General features: G+C 40.3%; 1 protein-coding gene across 1 annotated transcript in view; it reads left to right on the top strand.

Moving 5' to 3' along the window:
* Positions 1-6,075, top strand: part of TMEM182 (transmembrane protein 182) — a 54,134-nt gene extending 48,059 nt beyond the window's left edge. The window contains exon 5 of the mRNA XM_047069175.1: positions 3,844-6,075. Coding sequence (XP_046925131.1) covers positions 3,844-4,064 — 221 coding nt within the window. The 3' untranslated portion in view covers positions 4,065-6,075. The remainder of the gene's footprint in view (positions 1-3,843) is intronic.
* The last annotated feature ends 14,889 nt before the right edge of the window (positions 6,076-20,964 follow it).

Below are 20,964 nucleotides of genomic sequence, written 5' to 3'. Positions count from 1 at the left end.
TCTCCCTAGTATTTTGCTGTTAGTATTCTCCCAGATGAGACTCTCCACTTGGTAGGTGAACCGGATCAGTAATATTACTGTTCAGTAATAGTCACAAATAAAGTTGCAGAAAGAAGATGTATCTTGCTGGGTATATGAACACACATACCCTCCTCCCATTCCCCCATATATATAGAGCATATGTATGCTCTTTCTAACACGCATAGCCACAGATTCCCACTACACTTTTTTTTATTCATTCATTTTGGCTTTTGTTTTGAAATATTTTCACATTTACATTGAACTTGAAAGTCTCTTCACCCAGAGACTCCATTCACGTTTCACTAACCATCTCAATAATGTCTTTCACAGCAAAAGGATCCAGTCCTGGAACAGGCTTTGCATTTAGTAGTTGTGTCATTCGAATCTCCATCAGACCAGAATAAATCCTAGGTAGACCTTCATGACTTTGACTCTACAAGAGTACAGGCCTGTGATTTTCTACAGTGTTCCTGAGTTGGCGTGTCTGATGTTTTCCTATGGCTGGATTTAGGCTCTTCATTTTTGGCTGCATCACAGCAGTGATGCTGTGCTATTCTCATTGTGTCTGACAAGGTGGTTAGTGACATGAATATGTGATGCCACTGGTGATGTTCACTTTGATCATTTGAATAAGGTGATATTTGCTAGGTTTCTTCAGTATAAAATTACTGTTTTCCCCTTTACAAATTGATAAGTGTCTTGTGGGAAGAGACTTTGAGCCTGTGTAAATATTTATTTCTCATCTACATTTCATTTACTAGTTTTAGCATCCATTTTTGTTTCTTGCCTGAATTATTACTTAAATGATTGCCAAATGGCGATTTCTAACTCAACTATTCCTTCTACATTTATAAGTTAGCATTCTGTAAGGAAAAGCTTTCCCGTCTCCCTGCTAATTTATTTATTCATTTATTTATATCACTGTGGGCTCAGATTTCTATTTTATTCAGTGAGGTATAATGTACCATTATCATTTGTTGTTTGATAGTCAGATTGCCTCAGAACTGTCTGGGGAAGTCCCTGAAGCTCACTTCTGAGACACTCCCACAATTCCTTGAGCACATCTGATGTTCCTGACTTACCTGGTACTTTCTGTCCCAGCCTGGATACAACTATTTCTTTGAGATGCTTGGGTCTGATATTTAGAAGCGAAGATCTGGGTACTTGGTATGTTCCATGCTACTGGGGTGTTACTGCTCTCAGACCCTCTCAGGGAACAGAACCAGGTAATATATGTAGGCATATACACACGGGTATATTTTAACACACACACACACACACACACACACACACACACACTTTTACTTCTCTATCTATTATCTATCTATCCATCATCTATCTGTCTATCTACCTAGAACCATAAATTCACACTGATATATTTAACTCCAAACAAATAGAATAGAGTTTATTCTAACTTTCCCCCTTTCTAAATTTGTAACTCCCCTTTCAGGCGGTGAAGAACATGATTCCAACTAACCTCAATATATTTATTTGTTTCATCAGTCTACCTCTATGTAACAGTCTCCTGATTCCTCTGTTGGCCAGATGTCTCACGCAGACTCCCCATCATAAATTCTTACTTTTCAATGTCTGTTAGTTCATTTTCTTTCTGTCTGTCTCTGTCTCCATGTGCAAGTGTATACATGCACACATACACACACTGGTATAAAACACTGGCAATTTTAATAGGTAAGGAAACTCTGTCTTACCCCATGGGAAGATATAATTAGAAGCTGGTATGATATGAATTAAATGGACAGTATCCTCAGTTGGTGAACAAGTTAAAGACTGCAGTGATAGAAATGCCTATTTTCATTGCTTTCAGGATGCAAATGCTCTCGAATAACAGCAGTTTTTAAGTATATTTTTTAATATTTAAGTATATTTTAAGTATAAGTTAATTCTTCCTTATAAAAAATCTCCACATGATTACCTGCAATGTGTTTTTTTGAATACTCTAAATTCAGTAATGAGTTTTGTAACTTTTGAAAGGATATACAAATAAGGCTTCTAGTTTTTCACAAAGGCAGTTTTCTTTTTTTTTTTTTTTTTTTTAGTAAAAATACCTGAAAGCACAAGAGATTCATATGACGGAAGAGAGATAAAGAAACATATCCGCAAATAATAACAAAGGTTTGCAGTGTGTTTGCATAAGGCAAATGGTATGCAAATAACTAAGCCAAACTTTTACATTAGGAGAGAACGGTGTCTATATATTTGCAGGAAAATGTATTGAAATGCACAGAGTTGCTCGACAACACATGGCCTTGCCATATTGTTGTCAACATCTGAGGTACGGCTTTGCGAGGAGTTTGCTCGCCGGCTATGACTTTACTATTTCTCTCTGACATCGCTGTTGTTCGGTGGTTAAATTGCACTCTTCTGTGCTGCCATATTTGCATTTACATTACAGACCACAGTGTGAAGGATGTTTCCTATTAGTGAAGCATCTATGTTGATTCTTCATTGCTCTGTACTTTGTATCACGATTATGAGAAAGTTTGAGACTCACCTCGGCATATTTATGAGCCCTTCTTCTTTTGTGAGTGCTTCTCAAGATTCTTTATGCAATTGATGGCCCAAGAGAGAGAGGGCATCCTAAATACTGTAGGAGCACAATCAACTGGGGAAGGGTGATTAATGGCTAGGCTCCTAAAAGCTACTGTGTCCTACCAATATGCCACCATCTCTGCTCTCAGTCCCAGGGTTATGTTTACCTTTCAGACTGACTGGCAATTAGAATATGGAGATTTGATGCCTGATGCTTCTGTTCCTTAATTCAAAAACTAATAGGTCCTTGACAGGTTTGAATTGAACTTTTGAACAGCTAGCAAATGACCTCAAGTATATTTTGCTTAGGGACAGATTTGAATCCCTCAGGCTGCGTCCTGCTCCAGATCTGTCACTAGTGAGTGAGTCAGCCAGCTGACTCACCTGGGTTTGCAGCTCAGAAGTGCTGCTCCCTTTTGTTTTTTTTTCAGTAGCTGCCACATGGAAAAGTATATGCTTTGTGGTGTTCTCAAATTTTAGCATCCGTGAAGCTCTCCTGTCATATTGCTCCCTCCCCACATCCCCACATTCTTTTTACTTCCTTTCTTTTGTTTGGTAAGGCTTTTGCTCTTAAACCTGTGGTTTTATAGTCCACTGAACTTTTTCCAGGCAATGTTTCCTTTATGCCGTGATCCATCTTACCGTATATATTTCAATTCGAAAGAATCATGTATATTCTTTTACATTAGTCCAGTGCTTTCATCTCTGTTCTTGTCTGGTACTCACTTCAGCTTCTGTTTTCATTGACACAATTACCCGTAGCACCAGTCAGCTGTGTTATAATAACATAACAACAGTCAGAAAGACCTGAGCTGAAAATCAGTTCTGAAAACTGCTAGTTAAAAACCAAGGGTTAATGGTACCTATTTTTACCAGTTTATTGTATACTGCAATAAATAATATATTACAGTGCTCACCCCAAACCAGACATACAGTACAGATGGGAAATGTTAGAAGAAATTCCACCAGGCAGGATCTTTGACTCTTATGTTCACAAACGCCTAATACACAGCCTGGCATACAGTAAGTACTCAGTAAATGCATGACAGCTGTTGCCATTGTTCTTATGTTGCCATAGCTCTCATCTCAATGCTTTGAAAATTAAAGATAGACAATGTACATATAAAACACATAAATAAAAAGTCTGACACAAAGTAGGTGACTTGGCTAGGATTGTATTTTTAGAGACATATCATCAGGCAAATGATTGGTTAGCATTCTTGGGAAAACATCTTCATAAAGCCTAAAGGTCTTTCGTTTTGTCCTTCCCAGGCATCCTGTTTTCCCTGGTGGTGATGCTGTATGTCATCTGGGTCCAGGCAGTGGCTGACATGGAAGGCTACAAAAACATGAAAATGAGAGACTGCTTGGAGTTCACCCCTTCTGTTCTCTATGGCTGGTCATTTTTTCTGGCCCCAGCGGGGATATTTTTTTCTTTGCTAGCAGGATTACTATTTCTAGTTATTGGACGGCATATTCAGATACATCACTAATCAAACAGTTGCTTCCCATGTTTTCTTGAGCATATTCAGATACATCACTAATCAACCTGTTGCCACCCATGTTTTCTTGAGAGGTTTTAGAAGAGAGAATTTTTTTTTTTCATTTTGTTTTGGTGATCCCAGCATAGAATTAGTTGGTGAGCTATTTAGTTGCTATTTGAAGTTCACTTTTATATTTTACTTGTGATTTCCCCTAATAGGAAGGTCCTAGAGTCTTTCCCGACAGCCACATGTGTCCATCTCACATAGGTGCTATCAAGAACCTAGTTCTGTAAGGAGCAGGTAACATGGGCCTCCCTTTCATTGCACCTGTTAAAGCTCACGCAGGTTACAAAGGCCTGTTAATGGAATAACACCACCACCTGGGCCAATGAAGCTTTGATTGAAAGCTTCCTTCTTGGCGTTCACTTCTGCTGCTATTAAAAAAAAATCTTTGGAGAATAATTAAGAACGGAATACAAATGCTGTCAGAGAACTTACTCCATTTCTTCTCCACACACATGCGTATCCCCATACACATTCACTGACTCCTGTGAGCCAATTATTTATGACTTAAAAATAGATAGCAGTGTGCTATCAGTTAAACACATCGGCTGAAATGGGCCACAACCAGACTGAGAATGTGTGCTTATTCCACATTCTCCCCAACAGTAGTTTGGTTACTTACTTAATCACTTAGGTTACTTAATTGTGCATGCTTACATAAACCTTAAACTATGTTTAAAAGTGGCAAATCTGCACTGCCAAATTACATATGATGCAGACTGGGTTTTCACGAGCTCAGTGGATTAATTATATGTAACATGGCTGAAAATATGTAACAACCAAGCACCTTAGCTTAGTTCAGAGTTCTGTTTGATATTTTAAAATTCCTATTTAAAATTATAGGCTAATATGTTCAGCATGTGAAAATTTATTGATGAAATGTGCTTTTAATATGCACTAGCTATAAACTTTCAAAATATTTCCACATGAAATAATAGCTTTGCTGTATTAAAGACCATGAAATAGTAACTTTCCCCAAGATTTTCTAGGTTGTAGTTCTTCTGATAATTTGATTCCCTTAATTATTGTCTCTCAGTTCCTTCATCTTTACAATAGATATTTTAACATTTACAGATCTATTTCCTTTAACCTCCTGGAAGAAAACTTTGTGCTGGTTGGTGAATAATTCTTTCTTACTTGCTAGTGTAGACATGTAGATGTTTTGCATATCAAAGATGTTTGTTTGGCACTAATTTTCATTGAAATCAAATCCATCTGAGAAGCCCACGTTGAATTTGCATCTTGGAAACCTCCACCAAGGAGCAGTTTGGTGTTGGTGAGGGAATAGAGAACCTGTGTGGTATGAGAGCTTTGTTCTGGACACAGCATTTTGCTCTGCGGCTGTTGTGAATACCTAAGGCAGGACTCAGAGACAAATTAAGAGTGACCGCCGAGAAGATGCTGTGGGATAGAGGGGCTATTGCTTTCCATTCCTCGGTTCCCCTGATGGGAGAGATCGCCTGTCTTCTTACACATTTATCCTTTCCGTTAACCTGTTTCAGTGGGAGGGATTTCTGGAGGGATCGCCACCGTCTGAGGTATCTGCAGAATCATGAGGGCATTTTAATGTTTAGTGACAGATAGGATTTGCATGCAATAAAAACCAAATACAAGAATACAAGACAAAAAAAAAAGCTTCAGGGGTTTAACTGGTTTCTCAAGCCATCTGAGTTATATCATAAATGTTTTTTGTGATCCTTGCCTTTGTCTTTTTCTGTTTTCATTTTTATATTGCTCCGTTTACTTTGCTTTTGGCCTGATTATTAGAAAAATAATTATGGGTTCTGTTATGCATATTTGCTGTGATATTAAGTTATGGCATGCCATTAAGTTTTCCAGACGATGCTAGATGTATTTGATTAGTTCATGTCATCTGTAAATACAATTCCTTTTTGTAGAACTTTGGAATGGAGCCTTTTTTCTAGTGTATTATATGTCATTTAAATTTCACATACAAGCTGCTTTCAGTAAAGGTTTGAATATTTATAAATTTCAGATGGTTATCCTCGTTTTCTAATACACTTATGCGGCTACCATATATTTATCACAAGGCAATTGGCTGAATATCTGATGTGTATGACACTTTTACACAGATACACACTTTGGAAGTATTTCATAGTTGTAATGCATCAATCACATTAATTCAGATGCATTTCCCCATCTACTTACCAGCAATCTGCAGAAGGAAGGAAGGTGAGTTCTGTGTGCTGTGTCTGTAAGTAAAATATACTTTAAAATAGCAGGAATATGCAGTATATTCTCGTAACAGCCTCATGTGTGATTTGGGATAGTGTGTTTGCCTCTATTCGGTGTACTGATTAATTTTCAGAAGCTTCCAAATAATATGTCAAAACCCTTTGTAAGTGTGTTGATTTTGCATCATAAAGTTTCAGTGTAACAAATGAGATGTCTTTTTGGTGCCATCCTGGAAGGAGTGAAATAAGAGGGCAGTGCCTCACGCCCTTGGACTTGGGGAAAGCTGTTGTCTTTCCATACTGTATTTGCTCTGGGGGTTCAGTTTGGTCGGGCAGCAGGTGGTACATGCACTGGAACTGGCTGGAAAAACTGTGCAGAGAAGCTGAATGATGGTGTTCAGTTTGGGGGTGGAGGGTACGACTTAAAAAAATGCTACTAGGTGTGATATTCCTGGCCATTTAGTCACTGTTTTGACTAATACATGAAATGTATTTATTGAAGTTGAATATTAAATCCACTTAGAAAGGTGCATGGTGGATGAGGTGTCAGCATTTGGTACTTATCTGTGTATCTATCATCAACACATAAGTGTGTGTGTGTGTGTGTGTGTGTGTGTGTGTGTGTCCACCCAGAATTATAAATTTGGATACAAAGAGATAAAGTGAATGATGGAAATCAATATAATTGAGATAAGCAAAATTTTACAAATCCGTTTCTCTCGGGGGACAGTAATATAGCTGTATGTCCCTGAGTACCACTTTAACTGTTTTACTCAATTGATGATGGTCTCTTCAGTTCAGTACATAATTTGACTTATATTTTCATGAAAAGCAACCAGATTAAGCTTACAAAGAGGCTTAGAATGTCATAAGGATTAGACAGATATGAGGTGCCAGTAAACATAAGCTGTACATACATCTGTAAGAAAGTAGCATTGTGGAGAAAGACCCGTAGTACTGGGCTTACATGGAAAGAAATATATTGAGTAAGAGGATAGGTCCCCAATTTGATTTTGGTGAAAGGCCACCAGGAATGAAGGGGCTCATACAAAAGAGATGAAATAGAAACTACATTTTTTGTTGATTGTCCAAAAGAATTAAATACATAGAGACATTTCCTCGGCGATGACCCAGAGTAGGTACAGAAATTCCAACAAAAACTTGGGAAGACAGTGTATTAGATGTTAAAAACCAAGGAGGGTGAGGAAATATTAAACGTCATACATATTATAGTAAGCATAAAGCAAGCTGGCACACTTAACCTGGTTGGCAGGATAAAAGGAAAGAAAGAACAAAGGTCCTACTAGAGCTTAGAGTTTCTGAGCTAGCTCCATCAAGGCAAGTGCTAGGACCTCTGTCTTTGGGAACGTTGAGATCAGCCTGGACCAGTGTGTGAGGGTGGGAAGTATTAGAGAGGACAAGTCTGAAATGACAGCGGAGGAGTACTAAGAGTCCAACTCTGGCTTCTCAGGGGTCATTTGTCTCACAGGTGTGTCCCCATGGCTGTGAACAATTGAAGGGGCAGTTGGCGGGTTGAACTTTCTAAAATGATACGCCTTAGGATATAGAGAATCATATATTATGTCTAACCAGTCGATTCTATTTATAAGGCATCTATCTGTAAGTAAACACATTAGAATGATTTTGAATTCTTCAAGTAATAATTTTTCTTGTTTGCACAAATGATAGGAATAGTCTCAATTGTTCTTATGAAATAAGAGTGCGTGGGGTAATTGGCATCCTGTATTGATCCCGAGTATTATGTAGATAATGTAGGGGAGAGAAGGCTCACTGGAATAAAATAAATACATACACAGCAAACATTTTAATAGTCTCATTCTTCTGGGAGTCTACGAGTTATTGTGACATAATTCACTGAAAATGTAGATAGCTCCCCCTTTGGCAATTGGGTTTTTTTCCTTAGCATTTCTTTGTCCATTTATTCTAAAAAGAGACTGCCACTGTTAAAAAAAAATTCACCAATGCTTACAGATTGTGTCGTCACTGCAAACCATCTAAACAAATAGGTATTTGAACAATATACCTTTAAAAAGAATAATAAGAAGAGTGATATATAAGGAACAATGCTTGTTGCCTTATATTTTTGTGCGGCATATACAGACACTGTATGAAGTACTGATATGTTGTCTTCACTCCCCCCCAACGCAAGAACTTTTTCCTCAAGAATTTTATGGGTTTGTGTAAATTCCTGGAGAGATGTCAAACAGAAAGCTGGATTAACCTATATGTGTGTGTTTTGTAAACATACACCCATGAACCTATGTATGGTTTTATTTCTGCATATATGTGTTATGTGTGCATGTGTAAATATGGATTTGGATAACGCTGCATCTACATTTGTCAATAGACAGGTCTAAACGTACATACACATAGATGCATAATACATGTATGTTTATGAAATATTTTATACATCTATAATATATATATGTACATAATAAATGCCTATGTTTCTCTCATATGTGCATGCATACTTCTGCAAATGTCTGTCAGTCTCATAAGGTTTGCCGAAGTGGGGGCTTATTTTATTTTTATGCTGTAGCAAGCCTGTCCCAGGGGTGAGTGGGGGATAAAGGGGAGACTCAGTGAGTGCTCCCATAGCCTCTCTTCCTTGGATCCAGGGCATATGTGACGATGCATGTGCAATGGATTGGTCGTGTCTGACCCTATGGATGCCTAATGGCAATGCCCTTGTCTTTGAACACCTTCTAACAACTGATATCTAGCAATTGATAACCGCTAGTGAATATTTGTGTAACACTAATAAGTTTTGCCAAGTAAAAGAGTTCCTTTCTAAAGCAGCATGCCTTGGTTGATACATTTTTTTAATGCCCTTACAGAAGGTTAAGCCAACTGGATGTCTCATGAACTCCTTATCTGAGTCACCTGTAGGGAAGATCCTCTGGTGACTCAGGTCACACCTCTGGTGTGGTGGCAAAAGTTTTAAATCTGTGCCTGAAGACCGGCATTCCAATCCTGGATTTTAAACTTATACTTTGAAAACTTCTTCCACTTTACTTTCACTCAGTAGCTTCATCTAAAATATTTACTTGTTTATTCAGCAAAGAGTAATTGTGAGCAGTCTGAGCTGGAGACTCACATCTGGAAGTCACCACACTGAAAAGCATGGGAAGGATGAGGCTGCAAGGGAGGATGGCTAGAGAGAGGAACTCTCTTTGCACTGGCGAACCCAGCATTTATAGGGTGAAGAGAAGGTGGAGCCTGAAGAGAGGCCAGAAAGAGATATAGAAGGGTTGATAGGTTTGGGAAGGCCAGTGGGGAGAATGTTTTGAGAAGGGACTAAGTTTTGTACTTTCCCAACACTGTTGGCAAGATGGCTGTGACAGGGAAAGAAAGGGAGCCTCTGGCCGTGGAAGCTTGGAGATTGTTTGTGACAATGATGACAGAAATCTTGGCATAGTGGTGGGGACAGAAGCTGGATCTGATTGGTGTGGGGAGTCACTGAGAGATGAGCATGTGGAGAATGCATGCTGGGCCGCTTCTAGAAAAAGACTGTCTATCTTCAAGGAGGGCAAAGGGTCATGGAATTGGAGAGAAGGGAGTGTGAGGTCCAGAGAAAGCATTCTTAAGACCTGGGAAAATGAGAGCGAGTTTGCCTCTTTTGAAAATCATTCTGTCCAGAGAAGAGGGTGATGGTGTGGGGGAAGGACCATGATGGGGGTGGGGGTGGGGTCATGGGGCATGCTGATGTACATGTGGAGGGACAGTGCACCTGCCTCCCCTTAAAAGGGTCATATATTTAAAGATGCCCAGAATGGAGAAAGCACTCACTATGTTACAGTTGGTAAAACCAACCAACCAACACCCCCCCCAAAAAAAACCCCCACAAATACAAACAAAATTCCTATTGTACATTTACCAAGCACTAGTTCCAACATTAGGCATCGGGGTTGCAGAAAGTTGAGCAAATCACCTTGTATAGGTCAAATGTAATACCCTTCACTGCTTATCAGCCAAGATATGAATCAAGCCCCAGGGAGTAAACACAGCATAAATATAGATCTGTTAAAATTTTGAGTAGGAATAGACTGTGTCAGGATGTTGCTGACTATCCAGAAGATTCCATCATGCTCGTGAAGTTAAATGCTCCCTGACTTGTTTCTCTAGATAAGTATTTGAGAAGGAGACTTCTTGTTTATATCTGATGGCATTAATTTTATTCCAGTCTAGAAGAATCCTGGTGACTGTCAGAAATCCATCCATTGGTGTGATGGAAAACCTTGGCCTCTTGTTTTAAGGATAATCAAAACACATTCTGGATACTACACTAGAACCCTGGATCTGGGTTCTGCATTATTTGTTTTAGGTTGTCCGTTTCTGATCTGGAAAATACCCAAAATAAAACGAAAAGTATAGTATGTGAAAGACGGTTGATAAATGATCAGAAAGAGGATTTTTAAAACTGACTCAGTTTGGATTCTAAGACATTCTTGTGTTTCTTAATTCATCAGTGGTAAAATCAGAGTTTATTTTTTAAAGGGAGCATAGAGGGATGCCTGGGTGGCTCAGTCGGTTGGATGTCTGTTCGGCTCAGGTCATGAACTCATGGCTAGTGAGTTCAAGCCCTGCGTCAGGCTGTGGTGACAGCTCAGAGCCTGAAGCCTGCTTCAGATTCTGTGCCTCTATCTCTCTCTGCCCCTCCCCTGCTCACGCTCTGTCTTTCTATCTCAAAAATAAATAAACATTAAAAAAAATAAAGGGAGTCTAGAATTTGGTTTTACTCTTCTGTAATTGGCCTGACTGACCACTAGCACAAGCAGTAAAACCTCTCAAGCTCCCAGAAATAGGGGCTGCATCTTATACCAATAGATACTGTAGTTTTTGAGTGGTCAATAGTATTATCAATACAGTTTATGATTTATTCATGTTTTATTTTATTTTTTGTAGAGAGAGAAAGTGTGAGCAGGAGAGAGAGAGAGAGAGAGAGAGAGAGAGAGAAAATCCTAAGCAAGTTCCACGCTCAGTGCAAAGCCGGATGTGGGGCTTGATCCCAGGGCCCTGGGATCATGATCTGAGCCGAAACCAAGAGTCAGACTCTCAATCCCCTGAGCCATGTAGGCACCCCAATACAGTTTATGATTTCTAATACTTTTATCTGTCCACATGATTTTTTATAGATAGCAAGATTTTCCAAATTAATCTGGTTGTTGTATAATGTTGTTATCTTAATCATAAAATGGTGAATCCCAAAGCTTACAATTTCACAACCTATCAAGCTTTCAGAAAAATACAGTTTCCAAGGTCTGTCACTGCCTATTCACAGACACAATAGGACAGGAAGAAAAAAACCCAGAAAAAACAGACATTAAAGAAATCTTTTAATTCTCCAAGCTGTTCTTCTTTACAAGAGTAATACATATTCATTAGACAATTCAGAAAGTATAAACAAGCAGAAAGAAAGACACAAATTTCGCCCATAATTCCACCACTAGAGTCAAGTGGTGTAAATAGTTTTAATAGGTAGCCAGAAGGAGGTCATAGAGAATAAAGTTTTGTAAACTTAGTTTTTTACTTAATGCTATAGCTTGAACATATTTGTGTCTTTAAGTAAAGATTACTACATTCTTTCAATGACAGCCAAGCCAGCACAGCTCAAAAGCATGCCAACCCAGCCTGTGTTCGAGTCTTTAACTTTAGAGAGCCCACTGGTTTTGGAGTCACTTTGCTCTTTGTTCTCTATGTGGACACAGTTTAAAATGGAAGAATAATAGTGACCATCCACCTAGGTTATTGTGAGTTAAATACTTGTGGACAATTGAAAATCGTATTAGGAAAATAAAGAGTATTCTCTAAATTTCCACCAAATGAGAATGAAGACAAGTTTAAAAATGGCGATTATTCTGATTTTTTGAGCATTTCCTATGTACCAGTAGCTTTCCATACATTATCCGTGTTCCACTGGGGCACTGAAGGAACTGAAACAGAAAGGGTATATAACTTGCCCAAAGCTACACAGCTAGGGAGGGTTGGAGATGTGGTTTTAGGTGTTTGAATCTCCATGCTCTTTCTGTAATACCAACTGGCTTCTCCATAAAGTGGATGGGAAATGTTTTTGAACATATTTTAATAAAAACAGAAAGATGTCTGTGAATAGATGTGTGTTGGGTTACTTGCATGAATGGAAAAGCAAATTGCACAAAGCAACCTACTTTAAAATCCTCCACGGACCTTACCCTTTGATGTAGTCTTTGGACTTCAAGCATTAAATGGGATGGTACAGAATGTCAGGGTCCCCGTGACATGCTCAATGACCTTAGTGACCTAGAATCTGGAATGAGGCAATAGGAGTCTGAGGCCACTTTAATGGCTTATGCCACTCTGGGGACAAAATAGAAAGTCCGCTACGTAGAAAGCAGATATTGTCTTACAGATATGTCTTCCCGTTTTTATTATTGAAAGCCTTTGCTCACAGTGTTGGAGAGGGCACCCAGCTATCTGACAGGGGAAAGACAGTGGGATTCTGAGTCTAAAACCTATCTGTGTGCCCTCAGATACTGAGACTCTCCATTTTTCTCCAAGCAATATAATTGGGCAAAACCCCCAGTGCAACGTCCGGTATGCTGCTGACTTTTAACAGAGTTCCCACTCAAGGCCAATTAGGGTAGTGGGAATGGAGGCCTTCCAGTTAAGCGAGAGGGCTCTGGAGAGACAGAGAGAGATGGCCAGGGTTAGAATCTGAGTTCCAGGGGCGCCTGGGTGGCTCAGTCGGTTAAGTGTCTGACTTCGGATCAGGTCATGATCTCACAGTTCGTAGGTTTGAGCCCTACGTCGGGCTCTGTGCTGACAGCTCAGAGCCTGGAGCCTGCTTTGGATTCTGTATCTCTCTCTCTCTCTCTCTCTGTTTATCCCCCACTCACATTCTCTCCCTCCCTCTCTCTCTCTCAAAAATAAATAAAGCTTAAAAATTAAAAAAAAAAAAATCTGAGTTCCACTATAGCAGCATGATCTTGAGCAATTACAGACTTCTCTAGGCCTCAGTCTCCTCACCCTCAAAGTAAGGACAGTAAAATGTTTGTGGAAGGCAGTTAGAACAGCATCTGTCACAGAGCAGGTGCTTAATAAATGTTACCCACCCTTGCTGTTATTGTTATTATTATAGTTCTGACTTACCATGTTTCTACAATTTCTGATCCCGGATTTCTTTTCAGTTTTCAAAGATCAGTGGACACATTTCCCACCCCCCCCCCCCACACACTTATTCCTAAATTCACCCCAGGGACATCTTCCATTTCATTGCCTCTGCTTATATAATATTTCCCAGGAGTGTGATGAGAGCCAGAAAAACTTGGGGGAAGGAGCGACAATAGTGCTATTATGTTCCCTTCAGAGAAAACAGACCACCAAAGAAGAGGAGTCAGCACAAAATTACTTGGGTGGGTTTCCATATGTGGTTGGCCGACTCCTCTCCCCCACCCAAAGAGTCCAAACTGAATTAGTGCCCTTTCAAAATGGGGAATACATTTAAATAAATATGAAAGGAAAACACAGAAAGATAATGAAACACTGCTCTCCCGCACATCAGCTTTACTCGTCCCCTCGTTATGCGGCTTCGCTTTGAAACAGATCGCTCTCTTTGCAACACGTAGCCTGCCGCCAGCCACCACATGGCTATTTGGCAGCTATTTAAAGCGCAGATCATATTACTGCACTGCAGTGCTAGGTGCCCGTGTTCCAACTGGTACACAACTGATCTAAACAGAAATCAGCTTCGGGTCTTCTTCTCTGAAATTAAATGTGAAGGCGTGATCTCTAGGATCCTTTTGTCCCTTTCTTTTGCGTGATTTCTTTTTGGAACGGTGTCTTGCTCGCACCACAGGGGAACTTCAGTTAGGCTGACAGTACGATACACTGTATTATCAGATCTGGTAGCTTTTCCTCCCTTCTGCATTTGCCTAAGAGCTTCTAATCGTGGAGAAGAAAAAGTGCTAAATGGAACGAAATGACCTGTCAAGGGTAGATACCGCATATGTGAACAGCTTCAAAAAGTTCCCCAACTTCAAGGCCCTCCAGTCTAAGCTGCTTTTTTTCTTTGCTTTCCTCTCTCTTCCTTTCGAACCAAAGTACTTTGTGCATCATTGATCTTGGAAGATTGTTTCTTGAAAAGAAACCATTTTGCCCCTGCCTAAGCAGCCTCAGACAAGATTTGGAAGTGCGGTTGAGTGTTCAGTATTAGAAGAGTAGATTCAAGCCTTCACCTCCACTATCATACGACATTTATATTTCACATAATGTTCAAGAAAGACAAGCAACCTCCATAAAGATTTGACTAGTACATACATTGGATAACAGTGACTTGTGGTTTTAGGATTAGAGAAATAAAAATGTTTTGGAATGTGACTTGGTTAAGAGATAGGACTCTGTGCAGCTCTTAACCCAGAGAAGAGAAATCAAATCCCTACCCTAGGAATGATCAAAGAGGGATGATCAAAGTTGTCTCAGTTCACATGGATTAGGGTTATCCCTGGGGGAAAAACACAATAGAATTGCCAGTATTTTTTTTAAATTTTTTTAAATGTTTATTTATTTTTGAAGGAAGGAGAGACAGAGCACGAGGGAGAAGAGCAGAGAGAGAGAGCAAGACACAGAATCTGAAGCAGGTTTCAGGCTCCGAGCTGTCAGCACAGAGTCTGACGCGGGGCTTGAACTCACAAACGGCGAGAGCATGACCTGAGCTGAAGTCGGTCGCTTAACTGACTGAGCCACCCAGGCGCCCCTAGAATTGCCAGTATTTATGGGCAATTGGAGATGAGGACACTGCCTCTACTCATGGCTGATATATGTCATAATCTTAGGAAAGGCATTACTTCTTTTTTTCTATCTGTGAAATACAAAGTCATTTAGAGAGCTTGAAAAACAAGGCAGCCAGATCATTTCTCAGGTTGTCACATGTTACTTTGTGATAAAGTCATCAGGAAAACTGGTCATGCTTTTGATATCCTTTCTGATTCTGGCTCTAGGTGACCGACGCGTCGGTACTTAACTCTGCCGAGTGATCACCTGGTGATCCTCCCTGATGGAGTGTCCACAGTACTCAATAAACAATAAACAATGGCTGAATGGCGGAGTGAATGAATGGATCAAGCTGTTGTGAAATTTTGGCCCAGAGCGAGGTCACTTTTACTGATGACTTACAAGAAACTGAGGCAGCATGTAAATATTTATATTAAACAAATATTTTGTCACCCATTTATGGTCATTTATAAAAATAAAAGTCATTCCTTTAAAGATCTGGAGCAGAGCAGAAGTTAGCAGACACACCAGATTCTGTCTTCCCCTTTTAATGTACACCAATTAGCAGATTATTCCTTCAGTGCCCAGCAGGAGAAGTTTAAGTGCAAGGCTCAGGTTACATGGTAGCTGAAGGTTCTCACCAGGTAGTGCTAGTTCCTTCACCTACACTGAGCACTGCTGGATTAAGAATTTATTTACTTGGAGCTCTTTGTTGAAATACACTTCGTTAAAAAAAAAAAAAGGTGCTAATAATGTCACAGAGCTGGCTTCTGTTACACTTCCTAGGAAGCAGGTCCCTGGTGTATGCCACAGGACCAGTATAGCTGATTGTGTCAAGGTGGGGCACCTGGCCCAAGGACAGCTAGTCCATCGCCTATCCATCCACTCGATACATATGACTATAGCCCAGGGCAAAAGTTGGGCAGTTGGATTCTTCTTTCTCTCCCCTTCCTCTTTCTTTTCCTCTAGTCCCCCAGTCGCTGCCCTCCCCAGAATTTAAATGGAGACATATCAAAAGATGTTTGGAAGAAGTTGAGGCAGAAACCCGGAGGATACGTCAACAGTTGTAATGGAAACAGTCGAGACAGTGATGGGCCATACTCAGTCAGAAGGCTTAGGAGGACAAAGACCATGAGAAAGCACGTGAAGATTTTTGCCAACAGGTCCCATTACCATCCACGTCCCGTTAACACCAGATAGCTCCATGAAATCCAGAGGCTTTTACTGCTGTGTCCTTCCGAGGCTCCTAGCCTCCTGCTCCAGCCTCAGGTAGCCTAGCTCTTTATGTGTCGTGTTCTTGGCTTTTTGTAACTTTCCCTTCTTGCACCGTGTATTTTGCTCGAACACTCCACTGTTCCATTTAAACTGGACTCAGAGTGTCCCCAACCCGGTAACACAGACAGACAACCAAAACGGAAGAGGAAAATTTAGAGGCAGTCGTTTCCTCCCAGTAGCGCAATTCCGTTTTCGTTTTACCTGTAACAGTTGAAGAGTAACAGGAAGTATATATATATATATATTGCTTGATTCCCATTGAGAGAATCAAGAAAGCTGTAGCAGGGGTGCCCAGGTGGCTCAATTGGTTAAGCATCTGACTCTTGACTTCAGCTCAGGTCATGGTCTCACGGTTCATGGGATTGAGCCCCATGTCTGGCATGCTGACAGAACAGAACCTGCTTGGAATCTTTCTCTCTCCTCTCTCTCTCTCTCTCTCTCTCTCTCCCTCTCCCCTCACTCATGCACATGCTCTCTTTCTGTCTGTCTCAAAATGAATAAATAAACATTAAAAAAAGGTGCGGCACCTGAGGATTTGCTATTCACCCAGTTCCATCTAAGCATTTATGACTCACAGAATATTTGATTTCCAATCTTCCCACCCCCCCCACCCCCGCTTTCTTGTATTAGTGATGTAGGTGTCTTACTATTGTTGCTAATTCCATATGTCTAATCCTCTACCTATTATTTTCAACACCACAATCCTCAGGCTTAATGAACAATCAACTTTTGACAACCATTTCATGCAAATGACCAATTGTACCCTATAGTCCAAGAACTCCAGATTCAGAAGTCGATTGATTGCTGGCATTAAACCCCGATGGTGTGTGAACTAATGGGACTTTCAGCAATTATGTTTCAAGCATCTTGTATACAGAAGTGGTCAAGACAAGGAAACCAGCTCTAGTAATGAGTTCAAGAGCTTTTGTGAACTGCCCTGGGAAATAAGTTATTGTTTACAACCCTGGAGCTTTGGGAAAGTGCGTTTTAAGTTTTAACCAACCTACAAATGAATTTTTGAAACACAAACCACTTATAAAGGGGATCCTATCTGCATACATTTACCATGCAGTTATGTTAAAAGAAGAGCGAAGAAGGGTTTCGAAGGTAGAACTTCTGGTTCTTGGGATATGCTTCTAAACGTGAGTTTCTGCCATGACTTATTATAGACATGATGTGCCCATCCAATATGGTGTTAGAAAGAAGGACTAGGCATAGTTTTTGATACAATGCTCCTTTTATTTGATAGGACACAGACCTACATTTTCTTATGTGTTATACAAAGGTGAACTGTGTATACCAAGTAGTGAAAACTCAACAAAAATGAAAAATATTGACATATTTCATGGGGCTGTGCCCTGGTTTTCCAATGCCCAGCATGAAAGAATGACAGACAAACATCTGGTCTTGATGGATACAGTGGTCACATATTTCATTGGACTGTATCTGCCTACATCCTTTATTCTGCCAAGTTTCCATTTTGTACATAATCAAGACACATTTCAAGGATGTATTTCTGGGCTATGAATTAACCGCTTCATTTCAGTGATGCTCCCCAGTTTTCCTCCAAGTTCCATGCACTGAAAATACTTCCTTTTGTTATTATTATTGTATTTGTTGCTGTTGCCCCTTTTCTATTGGATTTATCTGTCAGATCATACACCACAGACATTTCACAATTCTGATTGGAAAAGGCCTCACCCAACCTGATCAGGTGTGGTGGTTTGAGTATCATTCTTGGAAGGTCTTTGGAAGGTTTCTCTCTAGAATTGATTCTCCAGGAATGTAGACATTGGGCTAGGAGGTCAGAGCCAAAGGCAGGAGCATATACAACTGTGTTCAAGTCCAGCACTTTAAATATAAGCCAGAAGAAGTTGGAACCATTGCAAAACACATTCATAATATCATTTGAGGGACAGCTGGGGTCAGTGCTAAATTTTGAATTATCAGATGCAGAGAGGCAACTCTTGCATAACAATAAGCATAGACTGTCACACTGAACAGAAAATAACCACATTTCCACCTTGGAAAGTATTTTCTAAATAGGACGACAGTAATTGTTTTTAGGGAGCTATTCATGACTTCCTTTTTTTTTCTCCCTACCCTCAAGAATCACCCAGGAATAAGGTAAACTTTTTATCATAATTTATACCATGTGGCAATTTTTTGAATAGTTTAGAATTTTTATAGCCTGATAACGGATCTGCCAAATTGCACACAGCCATCCTGCACTGGCAGGAAGACGGGCTTGGATGACCTGCTGGGTCCTTCTCATTTCTAATGTCTGTGAGTCTTTTGAAATACATCCCAGAGCTTAATTATGACAGCGGTCTTTATTATTCTGAGCCCCTAACGGCATACTTCACGAGAACAATGTAAGAAGAAAAGGGTTGGTGCCTTTGCCGTGGTTGACACAAAAATTGGAAGATGTGATGATTTCACGGAGGAGCTCTTCTTTCTCAGGCAGGTGGAAGGTTGGAGAGGGAGCGGTGGGTTAGGGAGCAGAGATGCTGGCAGGAGCTCATCAAACTAATTCTGTTATTCTTTCACAGTCTAGTATAAATCAATTATGGATATACTTCTTGCAGAAATAACAGCCATGTTCATTTTGACCCGTTGGATCAGTTTAAACAGCCTGGCTATCATTTCTCTCCCTCACTACATCCAGTCCTGGCTCTGGCATCTCCCTGGAATTGTGCATGGGGACTGGAAAATTGAGTGCCATGCTTTATTTTTTTTAAACTTTGTAATTTGAAATAAATTTAAACCTACAAGGCAGTTAGAAAGATAGAGAACCCCACACACACTGTCACCTACTACCTCCAATGTTAACATCCCATGAAACCACAGATAACTTTTTCAAGAAACCAACGTTGGTACTATACCACTAACTAAAACTATGCACCATTTTTTTTTATCTCGACTATCTTCCCTCCGGTGTCTTTTTCTGTTCCAGGATCTGATCCAGGACCCCACTTTGCATTTGGCTGTACTGTCTCCTTAGCCTTCTCAATCTATGACCTTTCCTCAGTTTTTCCTTGTTTTTCATGACCTGGGTGCTTTTGAAGAGTACTGGTCAAGCACCTTGTCGAGTGTCTCTCAATCGGTTTTTTTCTGATGCTTTGACAGATTGGAGCTATGGATTTGGGGGAAGAATACCACAGAGATGACGTCCCCTTCTCCGAGCAGCACGAGGCACAGAATGTTAATCTAACCCATTAGTGGTGAGGGTAACATGGGCTCTGCTAAGTCAGTGACATACAGCTTATTCCATTTTTGTGAACAGGGCCTGAGTTAGCAAAGGAGCCTTGCAAGGCTTGTGTTAACAATTTAGTAGACACGTAGTTTGAACAGTATGTACGTGCACTGAGCAAGAATTCAGTGCTTCAAATCCGTGATGGGGTTTGCATTTTTTACTTTCTCGTCCTATGGTCTGTGATCATCAGGAGTTATATAGGTCTAAATACATCTCTGGTAGCACTGTGACTGCTTGTGGACATCTGTAAGTCAGCCCCTGACCCCACTTGGCCTAGGTTTGTAACTCTAAAACTGAAGGATTATCCATTGATGACCTTTATGCATGACGGCTCACCTAAAGAAAGAAGCACTGATCCAGTCACCATTTTGGGAGTTATCTTCTTTATCTGCATATGCCACGTTTATCTTTTTTTCCCCTTTGCCCTGGGAGGTAGAAAAATCAGAAAGTGTTTCTCTACTCCACAAATTAAAAAACAACCCCCCCCCAAAAAAAACCACAATGAAGTCTCAAGGACTTGCTCTATATGGCTCTTGGATGCTCAGTCCACTGAGCTGCCTTGACACTCTGTTCACCCAACAAAAGAGGCTCAGGGCCCTGGGCAGGTCCAGAATAGTTCAATCTATAAGCAGGTGCCTCCAACTCTGAGTGTGTTACCAAGTTATTACAAAGCCAAGGGACATTAGTTAATCACTCTGGCTTTTCCACTTGGTGGTTGTTATTTTAGGAATAAAATATTCCTGGGGTCTATTTCTAATTTAATGCCAAGATGCAAATTGTGCCTCACCTGTTTCTCCGAGGTATTATTTATGCTGAAATAACACCTCCTAGATAAGGACCCATTGTGCTTGTTTCCTTCTTTGGAAATTAAGGATAATAATAGCAATCACCTGCACACGAAGCAATTGTGGAGGGTGGGGATTGGGAAAGACTCAATAATTGTACAGCTCAGGGAAAACCCAAATCAGGAAAAGTGCTATGGAAATGTGAAATGCAGTAGCGAGAATGATAGCATGTCTGCGAATTCACCACCAGAGGCCAGGATAACACAAATGCTGGGTAAACAGTAACTTCCTTCAACAAATACACATCGGCTACATATACCATCAGAAAATGAAGCTAGAAAGGATCCTTGATAAAAATAGCCCCGGCTAAAAATTATTTTTAATAGATCTTATTTTTTAGAGCAGTTTTCGGTTCACAGCAATATTAAGCTGGGGATGCGGAGATTTCCCATGTACACCCTGTTCCCCCATCCACCATGCACACATACACACAGCTTCCCCCATCATTAACATCCTGCACCAGAGTGATACATTTGTTGTAACTGATGAACCAACCCTGACACGTC

The sequence above is a fragment of the Lynx rufus genome, unplaced genomic scaffold (genome assembly GCF_022079265.1).
Source record: "Lynx rufus isolate CCGP_SWC_20201006 ecotype Redwood Valley unplaced genomic scaffold, mLynRuf1.p SCAF_8, whole genome shotgun sequence".
NCBI lineage: Eukaryota > Metazoa > Chordata > Mammalia > Carnivora > Felidae > Lynx > Lynx rufus.
This window is presented reverse-complemented; position numbering and strand designations above follow the sequence as displayed.